This window comes from Protopterus annectens, chromosome 7.part0 (genome assembly GCF_019279795.1).
Source record: "Protopterus annectens isolate FY-2018-M chromosome 7.part0, PAN1.0, whole genome shotgun sequence".
NCBI classification, from domain to species: Eukaryota; Metazoa; Chordata; order Ceratodontiformes; family Protopteridae; genus Protopterus; species Protopterus annectens.
The window spans coordinates 1,145,338,811-1,145,363,609 of NC_056739.1; the positions used below are offsets into that span (position 1 = coordinate 1,145,338,811).

Consider the following 24,799-nt stretch of genomic DNA (forward strand, 5'->3'; position numbering starts at 1 on the left):
CCAAAATATGCACACATATATAATTAAAACCACACCTATCACAAATATATATATATATATATATATATATATATACACATAAAAGAATATTAAAATATTCCTTAAATTGACTATCTATACTGTACTTTTAATTTTAAAATACAGCCAGTTGCTGCCATTTCATTAAGCCCCAGCCAACCAATCGCTTTCAGACATAAAATCCAATATAGTTCTAATTTTTCTAACCATAGTTGCCAAGGACCACCGCTAGGATTTTCCCTGACTTGCTCAATGACAACAAATTTAAAATTGTACCCAGGAAATCTAATATGTGCTTATATAAAACATTGGTCATTTTTTGCTTATTAATTTTATAAATGTGCTCATATGTCCAATTCTTTAATTTATGTTTGACTTTTCTGATACAGAACACTGAACAACATTTACACAATGCTCCATATACTACACCAACACTATTACAGTTAAATTTATCTTTGATTTTCAGTTTGTACCCATTAATAGCAAATAAAGTATACCGGGTGGCCTAATGGTTAAGCTGTTTGCCTTACAAACACAAGGTACAGGGTTTGAGTCTCACAGGGAATAATTGACTAGGCTTAAAATGGCTCGCAAGGGCAGTTAGCCTAGTACTAATCTATGAACAAATGTGTCAGCACCTACTACATTTTTCCATAAAATAAGATTTAACTATATCATGATCAATAATTGGTTGCTCCACTAAATGTTTCAAATTATGACCCTTTTTAAACAGTACCAGGTCTTTTTCACTTATTTTCTGCCTAGCGGACCAGTCTTTTACTATAGACCAGTTCTTAAAAATTATGTCTCTGACCCGATCGTAATCAATGGTAAAGGTAGTAATAAAGGAAAGCCTAAAGTTATTAACTTCCTTATTTATATTCTCTCCCAAAGTCCTTTGGGGTACTATCAAATCAATATTTGCTGAAATGAGAATAGGTGCAAACCCCCCTTTCCTCTTGTTAATAACTTCCATTTTTGTATCATTAATAAAATCAGATGGATACCCTCTCTTTAAAAACAGGATTTGGATAACTGTAGGTATATATCAAAGATTTATAGGAAGCCTACATATTCCAATTCCTTTTTGCACTATACTAGCTCCCATCCAAAGCCCCCCAAAAAGAGTTGTTGTGAAGGGGCAATTTGTTAGGGCCACACGGATGGCCTCCCTATACAAGCCCTGTTAGAGAATATGTTTTTAAAGAGAGGGTATCCATCTGATTTTATTAAATCAGATGGATATTTGTCCAGAATAATTACTGAGAATAGTATCTTTGAACTGGAAATTAAGAGGTTAGTGGATATATTTTTGGAGTGAGATTACCCTTTGGGAACTTTTGGATAACATCAAGCAGATGATTGTTCAGGGTAGAGGTGGTTGCTACACCCCGATATTGGACAAAAAAGTATCCCCTGTGTGTATGCAGTTAAAGAGTAGAGGTGATGAAAATGGCTGTAGGTCTAGGGACTTAGTCATCTCCTATAATAGGGATGCTTATAAAATTAGAAACATTGTAACTTCCAATTGGGATGTAGTTTTTACAGAGGAAGTGAAGCAGTGCATTGGAAAAGTCCCCCAGTTTACTTACAGTAGGGGCAAGACCATTAAGGAATTGTTAGAATTAAAACCTTTTGAAGTTAAAGATAAATACAGTTCCAGAATGTCCAAGTGTAGGATATGTTCTGTTTAAAGGTACATAAACAATTGACCTACTGCTGTGGTTTCAAAGTACAATCGAACTATTAGCTGCCCTGGTTTTGTAAATTGTAGTACCAAAGGAGTTGTCTATTTGTCTTATATTTCAAGCACTACCTTTTATGTTGGGAAGATAAAAAACAATTTAGGAATATAATTTAAGAACATTTAAGGAACGTGAAACACAAATGTAACAGTAAGACTTTATTTAGACATTCCGCAGAATGTAAATATTTTAAAAAGTTTTTATTTTTTGTTATGGACAAGGTGAATGCGAACCTAAAAGGGGGTGATTTGGACAATATGTTTGAATATAAAAAGTTATGTTGGCAGTTGAGATTAAATGCTAATATCTTGCCAAGTCTCAATGACTGTATTTCTTTAAAAAATGTCTTAAAATTACAGGGTTAGCCTTATATGAACTAAGAGGAATATTTAAACACATGTTAAATACATTTTTAAACTAATTTAGAATTATATATTTCATTAGACTATTGAATTTGGTTAATCAATGTATTTATTATTTGCATTTATTTTATTAATTTTTTTAAATTTGAAGGTAGTTTAGTTAATGTATTATTCATGAACCCAATCTTCCAATTGGTAGACAGGTTTATTTAATAGCATATGCTGTTAGCCTTTTAATTACACTCTGAAGAAGTCCCATGTTGAATGTTTTTAAGAGACGAAAGCGCTTAGTGTAGGTGTTCATGCTGTCTTGTATTTCATTAAAGTTTGGAGCTGTTTTCATTTGTGGTGGAAACTCCCTTCCTTTGCTTGGATTATTAGTTTGTGTATGAATTTGTACTATTTCAGTTGTCTGACTACTTTTAAGACAAGTTCCTTATCAAGGAATGAGAGAAGTTTTGTTACTATACATCTTAGTGGTGAGAATGGATTAGAAGATACTGACATTGACTGGTGAGCCCTTTCTATTTCGAAAGAAAGTCTTCCTTACAGATTAAGGAATTTAGAAATCTCAGAAGGCCAAAAACTGATAATTTCTTCCATTTTAGTTTTCTCAGGTAGCCCTAAAATTATGATGTTGCATCTCCTTTCTCTGTTCTGTAGATCATCTGGCTTACTGCGTAGCCAAGTATTTTGTTTCGGGAGAAAGTCTGTAGTTTTTCCTCTTTAAGTCTTTCAACATCTGATACTGAGTCTTAATGTCTAATTGTGTTTGTTGCTGCTGAGTTATGTCCTTTAAGATGTTTGTTTGCTTAACACTGTTTTCTTTCAAGCTGTCTAAATTCTGTTGGAATACATACATTTTCAAGGAAAGCTCATGTAGAGAGGACATTACTTGCTGTAGGTCTTTTTCTCAGAGAGGAATCCAAGAGTAAATACTTTGAGGTGCCCATTCTTCATTTTCACCTGGTAAATCTCCAGAATAATTTGACAGGAAAATATTGGAAAATTTCTACAAATTTCTGGATTAAGTTAGCAAAAACAGATAATGGAATAAAATTTTAACTTTTAAAATCATGTTTTCTTGGCATAATGAAAGGAAAACTACTGAGCACTGAAAATATGCTTCTGTCAGCTAGTCATTTTGGTTCTGTCCCCCATTCATATATTCTCTTCATGTATTTGGTTAACAAAAATAATTGCTTACATTTCTTTCTTAAAATCAGCAATATTGTTGGGATTCATTTAAAAGAAGTCATTTTACTATAACTTCAGCCGGGCTTCCATCATATTATTAGCTCTGTGTGCTGGATCAATGTTCCTACAAAGCAAAGGGTCCACATACTTTATATATTTTACAACTATCTGTCTATCTATATGCAGGTATAGATATCTGGACAGATATGGATGTAGGTAAATTGAGTGAATACACATTTGTGTGAACACAATTCCGCTACACTTTTTTTTCAAAAATACAAATATTCAACAAGACTTTTCTGAGAACATAATCAGTATAATCACATTTGAAGTCCAGATTAAAAGTACTGGCAGACACAAGTAGGAACTATGCTGTATGGAACATGGTGTCCACCAATGGAATGCTTGCTTAAGAAGAGCAATCTAATGACATACATCTGTGCAGCTTATAACACAGATCAGTGTTTTTCACTGTAAATCATAGCTGGTGAAATGTCTTAAGTGTGCACTGACAGTGATTACCTACTTTTGAGAGATTTCTCCTGTCTTAGAATTTATGCAAATATGGAGTTTGTGTATATATATATATATATATATATATATATATATATATATATATATATATATATATATATATATATATATAATTTCAATGAGTGAGATTGATCCCCACATTGGTGGTACAGGGGGGTTTGCCACACTGCAAAAAAACACTTTTAGTTAACTTTTTTATGCAAGATGACAAATTTAACAGTTCCTGCTGATGAGTGCAATGCTGGTGTTCTTTTTCACACATTTTGTGTGTAAGCCAGTTATTTTCAGACAAGAGTCTTTCTGAACATTTGTACTTTCGATCAAAAAGTGCATTTACACAAATATATATTCACTCAGTTTATCTAGACACCTGATATCAACATATTATGCCTGAGTTAATGTGTGTGCACAGCAACTTGTTTGAAGGTCATTCAGGGAAATGTCACCCTACACACAGATGACAAACATGCAGAATTAAGTAGAATTTCTCACACCTTGATGTGGGAGGTATCAGTGGTCCCTAAATCATGCATCCTACTCATGCTCACAATTTGAAATGAAAAGCTGCCACAGTAAAACAGCAAGTGTAGCCTTAGGCAAGGTAATATCTTCCACAGCTGGTGCCTAGCCATTTTGAGCCTGCAAAAATATATGCCAGCCCTGTGGTTGCTGCCTGATACCACTTCTGCTCATGTAGATCTTACTTAGAGCACAGTATGATGACATTTTGTGATTTCATGATGTGCCATCAGGAATGAATTGTGCAAGCCTCTTTAGCAACTCCTAAAAGACAACATTTCTTTTTTAGTTTGTAGTGGTAAACAACTCTGCTTGTTTGCAACCCCACAAACACCAATAGTGCAAATGACTGCATAGTTTGCTAAGGTATATAGTTCTCTGTGATGGTAATGATGTGTCTAATTAGTAAAACCCCACAAAATGTGGGACATCTCAGGTATGTCACAATCAAAATAAAAAAAAAAATAATTATGTGAGCTGAAAATGCCCATTTAATTAATAAAACAACCTTCACTGCCTTTGTGTATCGAGAAAACATCATGCCTTGCATGGAGGAATACATAGAAATGTATTAATTAAAACAAATGTTTGACCCTTGTGTGAGCATTTTACTCTAAGACATATTCTGTAGCAGGGTCTAATGTGAGTGACATGTATTACTCAATGAAATCTCAGCTATGACTCATGGCACAATGTTCTTTTCTGTTAATCTTGAGACCATTCCTAGGGTATGGCTTCAGTCAAGCTGAAACATGAAGTGGACATCATGGTGGTATATACTGTGTGACAATTAGCCCACTTATAAAAGTCCTCATTGGTCAGCTATAGTGAGCTGTCCCTCTGGTGGCATAGATGGATAAAGTCCAGGCTACAGAACAGCCTGGGTTCAATTAGTGGCATGGGCAACTGCTGATGGAGCAGCAGAAGAGAGATAGGCGTAGCAGTCCCAGGGTGGGCAGTTAAGTGGGCATCCCCTGCAGTGATCCCTAGTGTAAACTTGGGATGTCACACTGTTGTCCAAGAAAGGGAAAGGGTTGTCAGCATGGCTGAGCTGCTGTGAAGCTGTGGAGATATGCCACATATCCCATTGCAAGCTTGACCCTCAGGCACAACAGCAGGTCTGCTTTGGTAGTGGGGGGGGGGGGTAATGGGCAGATCCTATAAAAATTAAAATACCCTTGCTGAAGGAGATAGCGAAGGCCCCCAGGACACCCTTAAGTTCTACTTCTACTGGCCCAGAGATGAAGGAGGAAGTCCAGAAGTCCAGCAGAATATGAAGCAGGAACTTTAGTGAGCTGATTGCCTATACTTAGTATGTAGTTTTAACCTTAAAATGAATATAGTGTAGATGTGTTTTTACTGTATTTCTCAAAGTATTTCACTGTCCTTCTGTTGCTTCACCACTGCTCTGCTTTATACTTTGGCTGTATTCTCCAGTTAAACGACTTCCACTGAAAACAATAAAAGTGACCTTTTGAGGTAACCATCTTCTGCTTTTTCTAAATTCAAAATAATTAAATTGTTTCTAGGTTAAGAAATATTCCCCTTTCTTACTTTCTTTTCTAGTTTTGTCATTGTCCACTCACAGAAAAATGAAAATAATTCTGTCTCAAAAGCAGCTCACCATCCCCATGTTATAAGTTAATACAAGTAGAGAGACATTGGCTAATTATTTCAAGGATGATTCTTTATGTTTCCTAGAGAAGATGGCACATTTCCTTAAATTATGCTAAATTGTTAGGATATAAGCAGGAAATGGAGTCAGCTAGCAATTTCAATGTGCTGCTTTTTACTGGTACTCTGCACACATCAAATCTTGCAGAAGTTTCATTCTTGCTAACTGGTCTTTTTCACTTGCTTTGTTTCCATGTAGGCTCAGTTCATATTTGGACAGCTGCAGCAAACCTCCAACTTAACCACTGGGTCACTGCTGTAAGTATATAATTAGTATTGTTACAGTTTTGTATTCCATAACATCAAAAATGTGTACCAATTAGACATATCACACCTTAATATTAAAACATGCTCCTATGATATGAGAAATTCATTGAGGAAGGTGTTGATTGAATTGTCCTTTTTTGTTTTAACACTAACTTGTATACATCATAAGTGCAAGCAAGGACAGAATTCAGAGAAGTGAGGACATTTTGTTTTTGTTTCAGTGCCGGTAAGTATTAAAGGTACACTACAATGATTTGTATATAGCAGCAGCTAAGATAAACTTATTTGTCATTATATAACATGTTTCTCTAATTCTGGAGCTTTTGCCCAGTAGTCATAATATCTTAATGTTCAAGAATGTTATACTTGGAGACTGCTGAGAACTAATGATTATCATTCTTCTCTGGCTGGTGTTTAATAACCTAGGGGATTTGTTCTAACTGGTATGCAAAAAACAACTTTAGTGCCAAACAACATTTGTCTAGCAGTCTAGCAGAAGATTAAGCCTTTGTGCAGCTAATGAGCTTCATCTTGCACTCCATGGTTTGATTTCCTGACCCTCCATTTGCCTACTGAGTGACTCTTACAAGTCACATAAGTAGCCAATGGTAAACAATAAACTGGGTTTCACTGGTAAAGAATAAAATATTACCTAGCAGAATATGGAACACTCAAATGTTCTAATAAAAACAAAAATCTAAAAAGATCAAATCGTAAAACACCCCCCCTTAAAATAGTTTATGCAGGGGGGATTACCCCGTGCTCTCCCTACCCCCTTGCAAATTAAATATACCACCTCCAAGATCGCACAGCAGTGAGGGAATGTCAGATTCCACCTCCCCACTCTAGTATGATCTCACAAACAGAGAATTTGCCAATAAGAGAAATCAGTCTGTTAAGCAGTCAAAGCAACAGCTTGTTGACCAAATGCAATACAACTATATGTTTATACTTATAATATAAACTTACATTACCATATATTAATGATGAAAGATGAAATTAGTCAAGACACAATGGGAGAATTCATTAAGATACTGCAACATGTACACCTCAGTGTTCTCATTGGAGTACCCTTCCCAGAATCAGCATCCACCCATATATGGTTCTATGTGGTCCTCTAACATGAAGACATGCAGCGCCATAAAGTGCGGGCCCTGTGGCTGTGCTGAATGAGAATGAGGTATTTCTTGGGGAGAGACATGCTAATTAGCCATGTGCTCTCACCACAGAACCATCTTCAGGAAGGCATCTACGCAGCTGAGTTATCCAAGAATTAGCATATCTAGAATGTACAGCAGCTAAGAAGCACTGCAAAAAAAATGGGCCCCTACTCATTTCCTGAGGTGAGCTTGCAAGGAAATATGTAACCAGATAACCTGTCATTTTGAGATCACCCGGGCAGAGGTAGAATTAAGAGGGTGTCCAGTATTATTCAAAACTAATAGGTTCATAGGTGGGTACTAGGCTATCTGCCTGAAGGCATTTATAAGCCTAGCCAGAATGTGTTGGCTTTCACCGCCCCCTTAGATTAGTTCTCTGTGTTTGTGACTTAAATGCGAATAAATGCTTTGTGTCATCCTGAATATACAGAGTTAAGACACCCATATGCAGTACTAGCAGCTTAGGTTTAGAAATCCCAGAGTGGCCAGCCATAATTCAGTGAGGTAGCCTTATGCCAACTTTTTCTTTCCAGGGAAGGAAGAGAAATAACATTTCTACCCATTGAAAACTAAGATGTCTGGCATTTGAGGGTATAAATAACTGGAGTAACAGGACTGGGTGACACTACATGTCACACCAGTGTAAGAAAGTAAGACTGACCATCTTCTGCATGAATGAAAGCTGTTGCCTTGACCTGTTCACAATCATTTCATTGATACCCATATTTCTGTTTTCAAGTACAAACTCCCCACCCCTGCCCCAGTTAAAATACATGCCTATGATAACATGGTAAAGTAGAGTTGAGGTTATTGCTTTTGAAGATATGACAGAACTCAGTGATGGTTCCCTGTTTGGGAGGTCATTGAAGATTGAGGGCTGCATAATAAACAGATATAAAAATTAACAAGATGTTGGATGCCATGACATACTATACTGCAAACACAAACTGGTCATCAAATATAGGTAAAAGAATCAATTTGGAACATGTAGAAAGTGAACAATAATAATTCAAAATAAAACAAATAAACTAGAGACCACTTTCATTCTATTACAGTATTTTTTCAGGTTTCAAAGGAATACTGTTGATAAATGGTGGTCCTTTTGAAATCTGAGGAAGTGCAATGATAAGCATGGAAGTACTTGTTTTCTCTTCTGTAATGTTAAGAAATGTTAATGACAAACAAATGTCACATCCTTCTGATGAGATATTAGATCAATATCCCATCTTCTTAAGATGGTGTTAGCTGAGGTGGGTATAAAAGATTCCCACGGCACCTATGAAAATGAGGGGCTTTATTTTATAAATACAGCTTAAACATTTGTACACTTCATCATGACAAAATGTCAAATCATTTAATATGACATTTATATAACATACTTAATAACATGGAGGATTATGAGTGGGTCACTGATCATAACTGGATTATTATGCATTTGAGACTGATGCAAGGATCATAATTCTTTGTCATGCATGGAGCTTTATCTACTCCACGTACTACTCATTACAGAAGAAAAAAACTGCTAAGTGTTTTGCTGGCTTTCAAAGCTGTAACGCACTTAGCAACTGCTGAAAGACCATGTAAGAGATTCTGTTATGTTAGAAAAAAGCCAGGGATACATTACCTGCACAGGTAGCAGGCAGAAACAATTTTTTTGTTTGTTTTGTTTGTTTTATTCTGTCACTGTTGTTTGTTGGTCAGTACTAGTAAGTTTAGTTGCCTAGAGCTAGACCTGATCTTAACAACTGAAGCAGAAGTGCTTAATATTTGTTAAGATTGGGTCTTGCACTATGGAAGCACTTAAGTGATTTGTTTTTTTCCAGATAGAGTATAATCATTGTGCTTCATGCACTTCAAAGATGCTACTACTTCATTCCTTCCATCTTTTATATCACAATCATCTTTTTTGTCCTGTTCATCACAATCGATGGATCCCAGATTTCATTAAATAGTAATTTCCTACATTTCATATTTCTTACATTCCGAATTGCTGTTATAATCAATATGTCCAACATATTTGCACTTTTTCTTTTTAGATGTTTCTTAACAACCATGCAATGTAATATTCATATCAGTTCTGCTAAATATGTCTTTGACATCCTTTTTAACACAGACTTCAAAATTTTCCTATTCTCACATATTCAAGAATCAAATGTTCCATTGTTTCTGCCACATTACACACTCTACATACCAAATCTTCTTTTTGTTTCTATTTCATTTCAGCCTTAAATGGCAACTTCTTTAACATAAGCCTTCATAAGAAATCCTTTAACTTAAAATAATTTTTAAATTTTATTTTATTTTTATTTTATTTTAACATTTGTTGACGATCTAAATCTTTCTTGTATCTTTCTTATAACCTTTGTAATCATAAGTTCCTTATTTTCACAAGTTTTCACATAATGCCATTTTGACATATTTTTATTACCATAATACTCCTTTTCATTTCCCTCCTTAAACCTTTTTCTTTTCCAATTTATCTCCTATATTTTCTTGTACTTTTCCCATATAATTTTCTCAGTAAAATCGTTTTTTTCTATTTGTTTTACTAAACATCCAGTGAACATGCAACAAAGCTAAAAAAATGGATTTTTAAACATAACCCAACATCCTTACTTTCATAATATATTACCCTTGCCTTTACCGGATTAAGCCTAGAACCCCAAAGGAAAAAAAAAAACATTTTCAACAAATCTTTTTCCATTTTTTGAAAAAAAAAATCTACCTAACTTTCTCAATTTTCCCAAATAATATGACTGTATTAAATAACATTTTCCTACATGATAAATAAAATGTTTTCCACATATTTATTTAAGTCTTTCTAATTTCCATTGCTTTTCTTTCATGTCATAGCTTCCAATACTCTGTTTATCATAATTTTAATCCTGCATTTATAAAATATATACCTTCTGTCTTAACCCTTTTTTCCAAAACCCTTACATTTATTGTTGTTTATATTCAAAGTGAATTGCTTCACCAGTCTTCCAATTTCAATAATGCATTTCCTAATTCATCCCTCCATCTTCACAAATATTATCAAGTCATCTGCATATGGCGTATAAATAGTATTTTTTACTTCATTATACACTTTAATACTTCTTCTCGCAGTTTCTTTGTCACTGTAAGCACTATAACATTCATTACCAATGCAAATAAAGTGCTACTCAAGAGACAACCTTGCTTTAACTGAAATGAATTCATAATTTTTATTGTGATATTATATATTCAAATGATATGTTACAGTCAGTGTTAATACACATTTAAGAAATATTTTATAAGATGTTCTCTAAGAGTTCATATATATGTATATATATAGTTTTCAGCATTTTTTTATGGTATGTCTTTAAATTTTTTTTCATTGCCATCATTTATGTATGTAAATTAATTTGTGATTGAATAGTTAAACAACAGGTGGATGGGATGAAGAAGTTGTTTCGGAAGTTCACAGAAGATTAGACCCTTTGATGGATTTATCAACCATCCAGTTCCAGAAGGATTATATGCTTTCTGAACACAGCTTACAATCATTACTACAGCAATTCAAAGGAGGGTATCGAAAAAACCACAAACCCAGTACTTTTTTCCAGGGTGGAGGGAGTCAAAAAACAGTGAATGGTGGGACAATTTTATTTGGCCACACAGAAGTGCCAGCAGTGTGGGCAAGAGTCCTTTCGTGGTTTTTCGTGGTGGTGGTGGTGTGGTGGCAAAGATGTATAAAAAACCCTTTTGAAAATAAAAAAACATCAGAAATTTGAAATGCAGTAACCAAAGATAACTGGAATTTTTTAGAATCAAAAAAAACAAACAAAGTATCTATGAGCTTGAAAAAGACTAACTTTTAAACATTGTAATCTAGAAGGTCTTCACTACAGTAAATTTCCAAACTGTGTAGTGTTTGGGGACAGTTTATACTAAGAACTGACTGGTTTTATTTAGCGACTTTGGATTAAAATTGATGACGATTGATTAATCAATACACACACAAAGCAGCTCTTAAAAACAAAAAACAACAAATGACTGATAGAAACCAAAAACTTTGCTTTTTTTTCGATTACACCCTGATACAGAATATACGCATGACACTAACTGTAAAACAAGAAGATAATATGGACATAAGATTATAGAAGGGCTGACAGGGGGCAAAATATAATTATGGAACAAATACAATATATGTAAATTCAATGGAGTGTTTATTGTACAACACACACAAGAATTTCATGACTTTGTTCACTATCTGAACAACACTACAAATTGTCTAATATTCACTGTTGGTGGTGATTTTGAACTAATTTTTTTTTTTTGTTACATCTAAGTTTTATGACAATGTACTTAAAAGTTTTCAAGTTCCATATATAGAACCTACCTACCTTGCAAAATCAGTTTGCACATAAAAATAGTATCATACCAAGATGAAGAAGAAAGGGGTAAAGGGGCCAATACATTCGTCTAATAAGCATGACATCTGACAATAATGAGATTTTTTTTCTGAGTAAAATAAATAATCTAAGGGATTTTTTTTAGAAAAGAGCAGTTATATGGCATGCAATAAACCAAAGAGAGGAAGATCTTAACAGCAAGGCCTACACCAACAGTAGGGTTTTTAACAGTAGGGTCACTGGTTTTACAAATAACAACAAAGAACAATAAGGAATTTAGTTACTTTTTTAATTTTATTATGCTTAATCATTAGGTGTCATACAAACTAAAAGGCACTATTCTTGCCACTGTTGTAAAGCAGTGTAGATACATCACAAATCTCTTTAGATAGTGTAGATAGTGTAACTTTTTGGTGGTAATTCAAACTTTTTATAGAATGTAAAGAAGTCTTTTTTGCAGATTTTTTTTTAGCTGACAAATTTTTCCTCAATGAAATGAAATATGAGATGTTTGATTCCTGAAAAATCATAAGCTTTAACTCTCTGTTTTAATTTCCTTACTGAGCCATCTATTTATTTTTAACCTAATAATGGAATTTTTATATACTGACTTTATACTCCTTATGATCTTATTACTTAATTCATAAATCTTCAACTTTTCAAACATTTTTTATAACCCACAATGTCATATGCTTTTCCCACATCATATATAGCAACTCTACTTTCCCCACCTTCTTTAATATAACTAACTACTTGCTTCACTATTACTAATAAAGGTTTATGCGTCTATCTTCTTTTCCATAAATTATCTGTTCTAACATATTAACTGTTCTCCCCAATCTCATTTGTAAAATTCTCATAAAAAATTGGTCTATGTTATTTAAATTTAACAGTGTCTAATTTTGAAATTATTCTCCATGTAATGAATTTAATTATTCCTTCACAAACACTTCTATCATTAATTCCATTTTCTAACCAATCATTCATAACATTTCAATAATTATTTTCTTCTCGTTATCTATTTCATTATAAAAATAATAACATATCCAATCTGGTCCAGGAGAACTACTAATTTTTAAAAATATGGTATATTCAGGTGGCATAATTTTATTACATAAACATTTAATATTAGTTTTTCCAAATTTCTTAACCGTCCCTACATCATTTACATCCATCTTTCTTGTACTGTATAATTCTTCTATATATCTTAACTCCACAGGTATTACCTTTAGTTTCACATACTACATCTTCATTTTTATTGCACTCATTCCTCTTTCATCAGTTTTATTTTTTTTTTCCTAGAAAAGGTGCAACCTCTTCTCCTTTTCCTAAATTTCTTTTTCATTCTTGTCTCCCGTTATACAATTATAATGCTGGCTAATCAGATCTTTATACTTCTCTTTTGTAATTTTCCACATTTTTTCTAACTTCTAATCTTTCTTATACTTTTCTTTATAACTAACATATCCATCTTTTATCATTTTATAAATTGAGAGCATTGTTATATGATCTTTCCACAAGTACTCCCTCTTTTTATGTATATGCCCTTTTTATCCAAAACTAATAATCCTAATGCCATATTTTTTCTACATTCTTGAATATTCTTGCTAATGTTCCCAGCCTTTTTATTAAATTGCAGTTAAAGTCACCTATCATAACAATATCAATATTAGACATCATATACTTTATTTCTTCAAAAAACATCTGCTTTCTTTCATTCTAGAAGACTCATATAAAGCTGTTAATCTCCATACATTGTTACCATCTCTCATATCACATAAAGCACGCCTTTCATGCTTTACCACAACAACATTAATGACCTTCATTCCCTTTTTAATTATAGTAACAACTCCACAACATAATTCTTCACCAGAACTCTATACTGTTTCTCTCCCCAAATGCATTCTACTTACTTTCTTTATAACTCCATAATTTGCTTGGTATCCTGCAGACAAATATCATCATATTTTTGTTTATTGCACCATGCAGTAACATTTTACTGTAATTCCCATCTTTTTATTAATTCATAATGCTCTCATTCCCCTCCTTAAAACTTTTTCTTTTCCCATTTAACTCACATACTTTGTTGCAATTTTCTCATATAAATTTTCCAGCACAATCATTTTCTTTTCTATTTATTGTAATAAACATCTAATGAACATGAAGCAAATCTTGTGCATATGTTTTCTACTTACTTTTATTGTGTCCCAGTAATTAATTAACCTGATATACTGCTGACAAAACACAGCCAATTTTGTTTATTGCATCATGCAGTAGTATAAAAAAGATTATATGATTATATTTAACAAAATAACTCTAACATTATCCTTTTCCTTTTTTGCATTTTTTTCTTTAATTTTATCTTTCTTTCCTTACTTTTTTATAATAGCTCCCTTCTCCACATCTTCTTCACTACCACCTTCAATCTCTTCATTTACCAAATGTTTACTCTAACACCATATTTATCCCTTTCAACCTCAACTTATTTGTCAAATATATTCCCCTTCTTCATTGGACATCAATACATTTTTCTCCCTTTTCTTTATAATTCTCCCTTTCTTTTTCTAAAAATAACACTATTATCTTTTTCTACATTTACTCTATTCTCTTTTTCCTTAACCATATCACAGTCAAACCAAAAATTACTCTTATTTCCACACTTTCTGTACCACAGTTCATAATTTGTACTCCCATGTTTAGCTCTCCATATTGAAAACAATGCCTTTTTGGACATTCATTTATCAAATGATCACTCATTCCACAAAGAAAGCTTGTTTTTGGCTGCCCTAAATCCCTTAACATTCCTATACCACTTTACACTTTTTTCCAAAAGAGTTGTCAGTTCACTTTCAGTAACTTCAACAGTTCTAAACTGTAATTTTAACTTCATTTTACAAATTTTATCATACCCTCTGCAGGATTTGGCTACAACCAACATTACAAACTTTTCTGCTTTTTCAAACATTTTATAAGCCACTTCAATAAATAAAGAGCTCTTATGTCTTCAGGAACAAAACCCAAAGCATAATATTGTTGCACACAAAGTATCTGTCAATGTTGTCCCCATTCTTAGTCGCTATTCCTATGATCAGATTTTGTTTTATAATAGTTTCCAAGACATGTTTTTTTTTTCCACTCCATTGAAACAGCTTCTGCACAGGAAACATTTTTACTCTCAGTTGCTTGTGATACATCTTTATTAATTTCTGTCAAAAGTAAAATGCTCTACTTTGTATTCACCATTACTACATAATTCATACCAACACTAACTTCATCAGCATCTTCCAGCATCTTCCATGATCAATGTTTCTTTATCATCCAACAACCCTCCTATAATAATGTCCACCCAGGTAACTGCATTCTTATTTTTTAGTGTCAGTCTCTTTGATCATATGACATAATAGCTTATTTCTTTTTTTTATTTCAATGTGTGGCACTCCACAACCAGTACCACATATTCATTTCAAAATTATGTTCACTTAAATTCTCTCCTTGTACAATTTCTTTCTGTATACTTGTTTCTTATGACAAAGAGCAATGTTCACACTCACTCTCCACCTCCTTCTCTTCCATTGCACTTCCATCCTGTCTCAGCCCTTTGGCTTCACAACCAAAAATAGTAGAAGAAATTTCCTGGTACCCAGGCCACATTTCCCCTAGTAGTATAAATACAACCTCAGGTCTCCCCTGAAAAGAGGCCACTAGCCCAATGGAACTAACTGTGTCAAGAAATGATAAATAAATAAAATGAAGGAATGAGTGAATACATGTTATCTGTTGTTTACACCTTTGTCATTGCTGTGATCTATAACTGGGCAATTTTCAGCTACAGAAAAGAAAATAAGTGCCACTGAACACAAACAAGTTCAACTGTTAACATTCTGATGGTATTTAGTACAGAACATTTCCATATCTTGTCCAGTTATGTGAAGTCACACAGTGAGATTTACAAGCTGCTGCACATATAACTAAGAAGTGTGACAGACTTTTACCTGTCTGAGTTGCAGGACTTCATTGCATCTATGTTTGCACGTATGTGCGTACAAAGCATAGGCTACTGCACTGCTGATGAACTTGTTGTGTCCCTCAGTGGACACTAGCCTACGCATCATCACAGCTGCTGTGTACTACGCAGCTTGTTTAGGAATCCCAGCCACATCCTCTGCCCCTGCTTCTTTTCTATTGATGGAGTAATATTTGATATGGGATAGGAGTTTGTTATATTCAATAATGGAGAGTCCATGGACAAAACCTTATATATATATATATATATATATATATATATATATTCATACATTCACAAAAGTGCTTTTCACCGAAAAAGCACTTTCGTGAAAGTATGATAAAAAATAGGGGAAATCTGCGGGGAATGGCTGTTGCTGAGATCGGAGTACAGTGGCGATAAGGGAATATTCCCTTTTCCCCAATGTAGTGCGATCTCAGAATGAGAATATAAAAGTGGGGGGGTGCAGAGGGGCTTGCCCACCTGCATAAATGTTAGTTATGTGTTTTTTGTTTTTTAGTTTTTATTTTTCTTTATGTTAGGGACTTTAGCAAAAGCGCTTTTTTGGTTAAAAAGTGTGTTCGGTAGATGTGGATTTGGACTATTGAACTTTCGTTCAATAGTACGAGATCTATATATATATATATATATATATATATATATATATATATATATATATATATATATATATATATTATTTTTTAATTTATTGACATTTGTTGACCGGGAAAGTCCACTGGGCTTGAGACCCATTTTCACTGGGGGCCCAGGGAGAAAAGCTCCAAGTTACATGAAAATCAATACATGAATTTTTAAGGAAACAAAATTATAATTATAAAGCAAATGAAATACAGAAAGCTATCTAAACAGCAAATATGTTGTAAAAAGGCACAATGCAGTAACAATGGAACATTAGCATGTAGGAAAATTATACAGTCAGAAATATTTAACAATACAGCTCAGCTCAATTTTGTTTTTTTTGGGGGGGAGAGGTAGGAAAAGAGAAAGGTAGATTTAGAGAGTTAAAGGTAAGACAGGTATAGTTAGAATCTTATAGCTAGTTAGTGGGAATAAGTAGATTATAGGTGGCACATATTTAATGGTAGTATTAAAAGTAGAAAGTGACAGTGAAGAGAAAATGTGTTAAGATGGTTGCATTGAAGTGTGGACTATGATACTAAAGATTAGGGATAACTCGTATGGTGTAACAGCATAACATATACATAAGTATATTTGCTACGTGAAATAGTTTTGCTAGATTAAGGAGGCTGCGGATTTGTGTTGCATGTGCAGCTGGGGTTATCAGTGAGATGTTGTTTTAGTTTTCTTTTAAAGGAGATTATGTTGTCTAATTCTGTAACTGATGATGGGAGGGTGTTTAACAGCTTAGTTATGGAATGGGAATAGAGGCAGCTACCTGCTCTTTTACTAGGTGTTGATACTTTAAGTAGGTGTTTGTTGTTAGAGTGTAGATTTTTAGATGGGACATAAAGTTCAATGATATTTTTCAGGGAAAGGCAACACTCGGGTTTATAAACGAGTTTATGGGCAAAGGTAAGTTGTGTGTAATGTAGGTAATGTGCAAATTCTAGCCAGTTTAGTTCTTTAGTGGCCTGGCAATGGTGGGTGCGATTTTGTTGGGCTGATGCGAATTTTGCAATCTTATAATAACAGGACTGCAGTTTGTGTTGCAAAGAGTTGTGGAGATTGGTGGAGATAGGAGACCCATATAGTAAGGTTGGATGGAGAAGACTTTTTGAAAGTTTAATTTGGATGGATTTGTCTAAGTATTGTTTGTTTCTGTGAAGTTTGCCTAATTTGAAGTTAGTCTTTTTTTATTGTGTTCTTAATATGCAAGTCAAAGCTAAGTTTGCTGTCAATAGTAATTCCTAGCAGTTTGGCCTGATTTATTAACTCTATTGGGGTTTTGTTTATGGAGAATATAGTAAAGTCTGTGGGAACAGGTTTAGATGCAAAGATGAGTAGTTTAGATTTATTAGGGTTAAGTAATAGCTGTAATTGGTTTAGCCAGAGTTCTATGGATGTAAAGGCCTTTTGTGTTAACGTTTGGAGGTCAGAAAAGTTATTGGAGGTACAGATTATGGTTGAATAATCTGCATATTGTATGGTAGTACAGTCAGAGGGAACTTTATGTAGGTCATTTATAAAAATGTTGAATAGTAGGGGTCCTAAGATTGACCCCTGGGGCATGCCTATGTTATTTGGAAGAAGGCTAGAGAGGTTATTCTGCCATTTTATGGATTGTTGTCTGTTTTCCAAGTAACTAGTGAACCAGGTTAGGGTGGCATCAGAGCATCCTAGTGATGGCAGTCGCTGGATAAGTTTAATATGGGAGACTGTGTCAAATGCTTTTGAGAGATCCAGTACAGGACTGATGTAAGCAAGTTACTATCTAGGGTGTTATACATGTAATTTGTGAAGGAGACTAGGGCAGTAATGGTACTGTGGGATGGTCGAAAACCATGTTGTGAAGGGGATAGTAGGTTGTTGCTGGTTAGATATTCAACCAGTTGTTTGTGGATGCATTTTTCCATTATTTTAGATAGAGGGGGCAGTATGGAAATGGGTCTAAAATTAGGTAGGTCATGAGGGTTTCCACCTTTATGAAGTGGGGTGATTATTGATTTTTTCCAGAGTTGGGGTACTGTGTGTTCTGCAAGTGATCAGTTTATAAGGATACTTACTGGGAAACATATTGCCTTAGCACTAATTTTGAGAGATATTCTGGGGGGAGATTATCAGCAGATAAGGAGCCTGGTTTCAATTTGCCAAGTAATGTTTGTATTTGAGAGGTTGCCACAGGTTGGAAGTTAAAAGATGGTATGAAGCTGATATTGCTTTGAGGTATGATGGATGGGTTAATGGGAGTTGGGGTATTGCCTGCGTTTACTAGTGTAAGGATAATATCAATAAAGTTTTCACTGGGCTTTTATCTGGAAATGGAAATGGGTTTTGGGTGCTGCCAGGATTTAGTAACGAGTTGACAGATTTCCAGAAAAGTCTGGGATTATTACTGTGGGCGTTTATTTGTTGAGAGAAGTAAGTCTTTTTGTCCTGATTAATGGCCTGTTTTACTTTGTTTCTAAGTATTTTGAAGGCAGTTTCGTTGGGTGGGGTCTTATGTTTTCTCCATTTGTGTCATGCTCGGTCTCTATTAATCAATAGTTGTTTGGTTGACTTAGATAGCCAAGGAGCATGATTATGTTTAACTCTCTTTTTTCTTATGGGGCTATCGAGTTAAGGGTATCTAGGAAACAGTATTGAAATAATGTACTGCTTCATCTAAGGGAAGATATTTCAATGGATTCCAATTTAAGGTTTGTAATAGGCTGCAAAAGTGAGACTGGCTAAAATTGGCTAGATTTCTGGTATATTTGTATGAATGAATGCTTGGAGTATTTATGTGTGTGTGTGTGTGTGTGTGTGTGTGTGTGTGTGTGTGTGTGTGTGTGTGTGTGTGTGTGTGTGTGTGTGTGTGTGTGTGTGTGTGTGTGTGTGTGTGTGTGTGTGTGTGTGTGTGTGTGTGTGTGTCTACTTCAGAAGATCGACAGACCATTTGATCGACATTCATTTGGCTGACAGCTTATTTGGTCGACAACCAGTATTCAAGGCACTTAGGGATTTGCCCCCCTCCCCAATGTTGTGCGACCCTGGAGTTGTTTTATATATAGTTAGGAGGGTGTGGGGGGCACAGTCCCCACCTATTTTCATTTAAAATGTGTAGTTTTTCTTGCATTTTCATGCTTTTAAACACCCCCACACCCCCAACTATATATAACAACTGCAGGGTCACACAACATTGGGGAGGGGGGCAAATCCCTGTTAAGTGCCTTGAATACTGGTTCTCGACCAAATGAGCTGCCGACCAAATGAATTTTGATCAAATGGTCTGTCGACCATATGAAGTAGACCCGTGTGTGTGTGTGTGTGTGTGTGTGTGTGTGTGTATATATATATATGTATATATATATATATATATATATATATATAGGTATAACTGGCGATTTTATTATATTTAAGAGACAAGATATTGTTTTTCTTCCTTGGGTCATTTGGCTTGGGTCATGGCTGAAACAGGTTCTTCAATCACCCTACAAATGAAAACAGATAAATAAATGCATATGACAGACCCTTGCCACTTCTTTAGTGGTGTAAAATAAATAAGAATACTACTAAGGTCTGCTGATCTGCTGTTTATTCATTTGATAACAAAAATGGGTAGATTATGTCAACAAAGTGCATCGTAGCTTCTAGTGAATATCCATTTCTTTGAAATGTTAAGCTGGCAGAGGGAAAAAAAGACCTGTAGCATTTCAGTTCATTAACCCATCTTTATATCACCCAACAGATCATTGGGCCGCATTTCAGGAGGTGTGGATTGTGACACATTGCAACAATGGTTCATGCATCCTAAGTTATATGACCTCATCAGGTACATAAATGAGCAGCAAGGAGGACTCCGTGGAAGTTTGGTACAGTATTCCTACAAAATACATCTTTGTGTGACATCTTTCCTGCAAGAACTGGTTATATTAGATATTTAATAATTAAAATGCTCATTTCACTTTCTGATTTCTCAGTTTTCATTTTACTTAGGAAACTTCTGTTCTTCTTTCCTAGTCTCTGATGATGGAAACTGTTAAAATCAAGTACATTTGATAAATTGTTTAAAATGATTGATTACCAGTCTGTTCTAAGTAGTTCTGTATATCATTATCATTCCAAATAATTTAGATAGTAGAGGTTAGAGCTTATAAGAATATGGCTTAACCAGAATGTGTCTGTTCAATCAATGTCCAAATTTGTGCCGAATCTTCAAGTGTGCTCATATGGCTATGGAATCCGTTCAACCTTTGATATACAGTAAAGCTGCACTTCTCCTTATAAGACACACACACACACACGCACACACGCACACACGCACACACACACACACACACACACACACACACACACACACACACACACACACACACACACACACACACACACACAATTTTGCCCAACAGTATTTGGCCAAAATTATAGTATCTATATTTATATACATAGAACTGAATGTACTTAAAATATACTTTGTTTCAATGTGTGTTTTACAGTTGTGCCTGTCAGTTATCAAACACACATACACATACACAAAATTTTGCCCAGTACTATTGGGTCAAAATTATATTGTCTACATTTATATACACATAACTGAATGTACTTAAAATATGCTTTGTTCCAATCCTGTCAGTTATCAAGCTATGCCTGGGAATTTAACTCAAGCTCAGTGTGAAAGCTGCATGGAAGGCTACATCATTCAGGCAGCCACAATAGTGCTTTCTGCACTCAACGTATTTCTGGCAGTGAAAGAATTCATAATGTTCTACTCCCACCTTTGTACAGGTTGACATATGATCCATGTTACCAAGGATACCCACAGTGCCTTTACATGCATGTGCATGTTTTTTTCAGACCCACAGTGGAAGTCAGAGCCTAACAGTGAGCTTCTTGCGTTGCTACTTCTAGTGCAAGGTATTGTGTCAGTATACTGCTGGCTCTCCCCTGCCCCTCTCCCCAGGATGGAAATGCCTATCCTTCCAATTCACCTCCATCAAGCGTGCTTGCCATTAATTGAACTGGGGGTTGCCTGAAATATAGTCTGGCCTTTATCCCTTCATGTGACAGAAGCTAGATTACTTAGCAAAGGCTTTTCATCTACACCAACTAGTTTTGTAAATTTGGATTTTTTTTATATAATTGCATGATTTACAATAAAGGTAAATTCCAGTGGTTCTTTGATGCTAGGTCTGATTATAACAGTAGTGATGTTTAGAGATGTTCTTTTGGTGATATTCACCAATGTGGTCTGCAACATGTCAGGCTAGTACATGGAAAAAGAGAAAAACAACGCTATGTAACTCACAAAGGGCTGTGACCATGTAGAGAAGTGCAGCAGTGTGCCTGTAAGTTCCTAAGCATGGAGGCATGTGAATGAAGGCAGAGGTGTTAATGTGCTTGCTATATGCAATTCACAAACAGCAGGATGGCACTCAAAGGCTTGCAGCCTGTGTCAGATTTATGTATTTTCCACACAGGAGGATATGACCCTTAGAATGCTCTACCAGAATGGGTGGTGGTGAGGGAATCCATAAAGGCATTTATGAGAGTATGGTAGAAATATAGTGAAAAAGAAGGTTGGAAAACAGGCAAAGTGGAATGTTAAGCTACTTAAATGGGCAAAATAAATGGGCTTATTTTCTCCTTCTTCCATTAAGCAAATGCAATGTAATACAACATTTGGAGAGAAGGCTGTTTGCTGAGAAGGAATTTTAATTTTTATGGGAGAAACTCTTTTCCGCTTGACTCTTTACATATTCTTTGCCCATGGGAGGTCATATAGTAAGATACTATTCTGGTTGGTATACTATGGGGTGGTTTTAGCCAGGATTCTGACGTTGCTAAGATGTTTAGTTCTTATGGTTCTTGGGTGGTTATTCAAGGGTCAAAAAGGTAGAAAGTATTTAACATACAGGCATGTTGCTTTCAGGATTCATTAAGTCTAATAAGATCCCATTAAAAACCTATATTATTGTAATTAAGTAAATAAATGATCACCAGTAGAAATCAAAAACGAATGACGCACATAACTGATATTTAATACATGTAGCGCACAAAACTCAAACAAAATTCTCTAATAGAAAAACAACAAAATGAACATTTTCGCAGGGTCTTCACCACTATACTCTTCTTATTTATATAAAGTGTCTCCATGGTCAAATAACCATAGCATACTATATAACTCTTTGAGCATTGCATTTAGAAACGCAAGTTAATTACCATTTATATAAGCCATTTTGTGATAAATTTGCTTCATTTCAGCATGCATGCATGCTTGCAGCATTACTTCATGTGGATTCAGTTAAAGCAACTTCATTCAGATTGCACAGTTCTCATTTTTATACCTTTATTAATGGGATATGTGTTTTCTAAGAGGCATGAGTGAGGGTATGTATCATCTGCTATGAGTAATGCCACAACTAGTGTTATCATTACAATGGCCATAGGGAGGGGGGAAGATGCAACACGAAAGGAGCAAATTGTAACTACAAGACAGAATTTGTTTTACAGGGTCAGGGCCTACGAAGAATAGAGTTCAACATTACATTACATGAAGAAATCATCAAACAAGATAACATATCATTATGAAGGAGATCATAATTAGATATTTTTACTTTCAAATTTACTCATTACAATATTAATACCTATCATTTTGTATTATTTTTGATCATAATAATGTGTAGCAAAGCTCTCCTAAAATGGTATTTTTTCCTTATTTTTCAAGTCATCCATATAATTAGTCTTTAAAACCCATTCCTAATGCAGTTACCACTATTTTCTACATCCATGGTACATTCAGATCTCAGCTTATTTTGACTTCTTTCTTTGAGGTATGATGTTAACCATTTAGAAATATTTCTAGTTCCAGCAGTCTGACCTATTCCTGGCTATATTAAAGTGTGTAGGTGTATATGTGTGTGTGTGTGTGTGTGTGTGTGTGTGTGTGTGTGTGTGTGTGTGTGTGTGTGTGTGTGTGTGTGTGTGTGTGTGCGTGTGCGTGCATGCACTTGCGTGTGTGTCTCAGTCGAAAGACGATATAGTCTACAAAATGATAGGAGTTTTAAATGTCACAGTAAACATACTGAGTAAAACAATGACTAGTGATCTCTGTATATAGGCCATACAAGTATATGATATGTTTTTTTGGGGTAGATTCTCTGGGCACTTCTCGTTCCTGTCAGCTCCCAAAAAGTGCTTATGAATTGGCTATATTAAAGTGTGTACATGTGTGTACTTGTGTGTGTGTGTGTGTGTGTGTGTGTGTGTGTGTGTGTGTGTGTGTGTGTGTGTGTGTGTGTGCGCATTTGTCCATATATACATATATATATATATATATATATATATATATATATATATATATATATATATATATATAGAGAGAGAGAGAGAGACATAGATATAGATATGAGTCTATAACAGATGCTGAAGTATCAAAACATCAATCAGCTGTCATACACTGATAACTGTTCTAGTGACAAATGTTCAAAGAAAAACAAAATTTACTTTTTTGCAATGGGCAAGACTCCCTGCATCCCAACTATATATACCAACTCCAATATCTCAACACGGTGCAGAAAAGGTAAATTCTCTGATTCCCACTGTTCCGCAATCTCACACTGAAAAAAACTGGTATGTGTGATCAAATGATTTTCAATCACTTCAACAAGATGACTTCTCGATGGGTTGTAGAGAAGCTACATGTATATCTATCTGTCTATCTATCTATCTATCTATCTATCTATCTATCTATCTATCTATCTATCTATCTATCTATCTATCTATCTATCTATCTATCTATCTATCTATCTATCTATATATTAAATTCACCATTGCACTTGAAGCCTAGATCATCTGGTTAACTAAAAAAAAAATTAATTAAAATGCATGCCCATGCCGATCTCTATTTTTAAAGCATGCTGGCTTACATCAAAGGAATTATACTCTTTATATCATACCTTAGCTGTGCTACCTGACTGCTCTGAAAGACGTTATCCAGAGCAGATGCTGTTGCTATTGGCTTGTACTTGATTGTATCATGAGGGTCTTAACTATTCCTGCATGAAAACCATAATCAAGCAGTCTCTGATTCTATACACTTCTGCAAACACTCTGTTATTGCAGCCTGCAATGATAAAATGTGCAGAATAGTTCATACCGTATGCATGTCTTCTCTTATGAGTCTGTTGAGGAAATCTGTTATTTGTGTAAAGACCTCTGTAACCAGAGAGAGAGAGAATGCGATTTCCTGAAGCATGAGGAGTACTCCCAAAGTTTCTAATTAGGGATGGCACCAAAGCATTAAAAAGGTGAAATATTTGGTAAA

The 24,799-nt window shown here is 34.7% G+C and overlaps 1 protein-coding gene across 2 annotated transcripts in view; it reads left to right on the top strand.

The window, feature by feature from the left end:
• LOC122806913 (stereocilin-like) overlaps positions 1-24,799 on the top strand; it is a 608,237-nt gene that overhangs the window by 281,102 nt on the left and 302,336 nt on the right. For both annotated transcript variants that reach the window (XM_044077724.1, XR_006365569.1), the window contains exons 10-11: positions 6,249-6,307; positions 20,225-20,348. In XM_044077724.1, the coding sequence (XP_043933659.1) occupies positions 6,249-6,307; positions 20,225-20,348 (183 nt within the window). The remainder of the gene's footprint in view (positions 1-6,248; positions 6,308-20,224; positions 20,349-24,799) is intronic.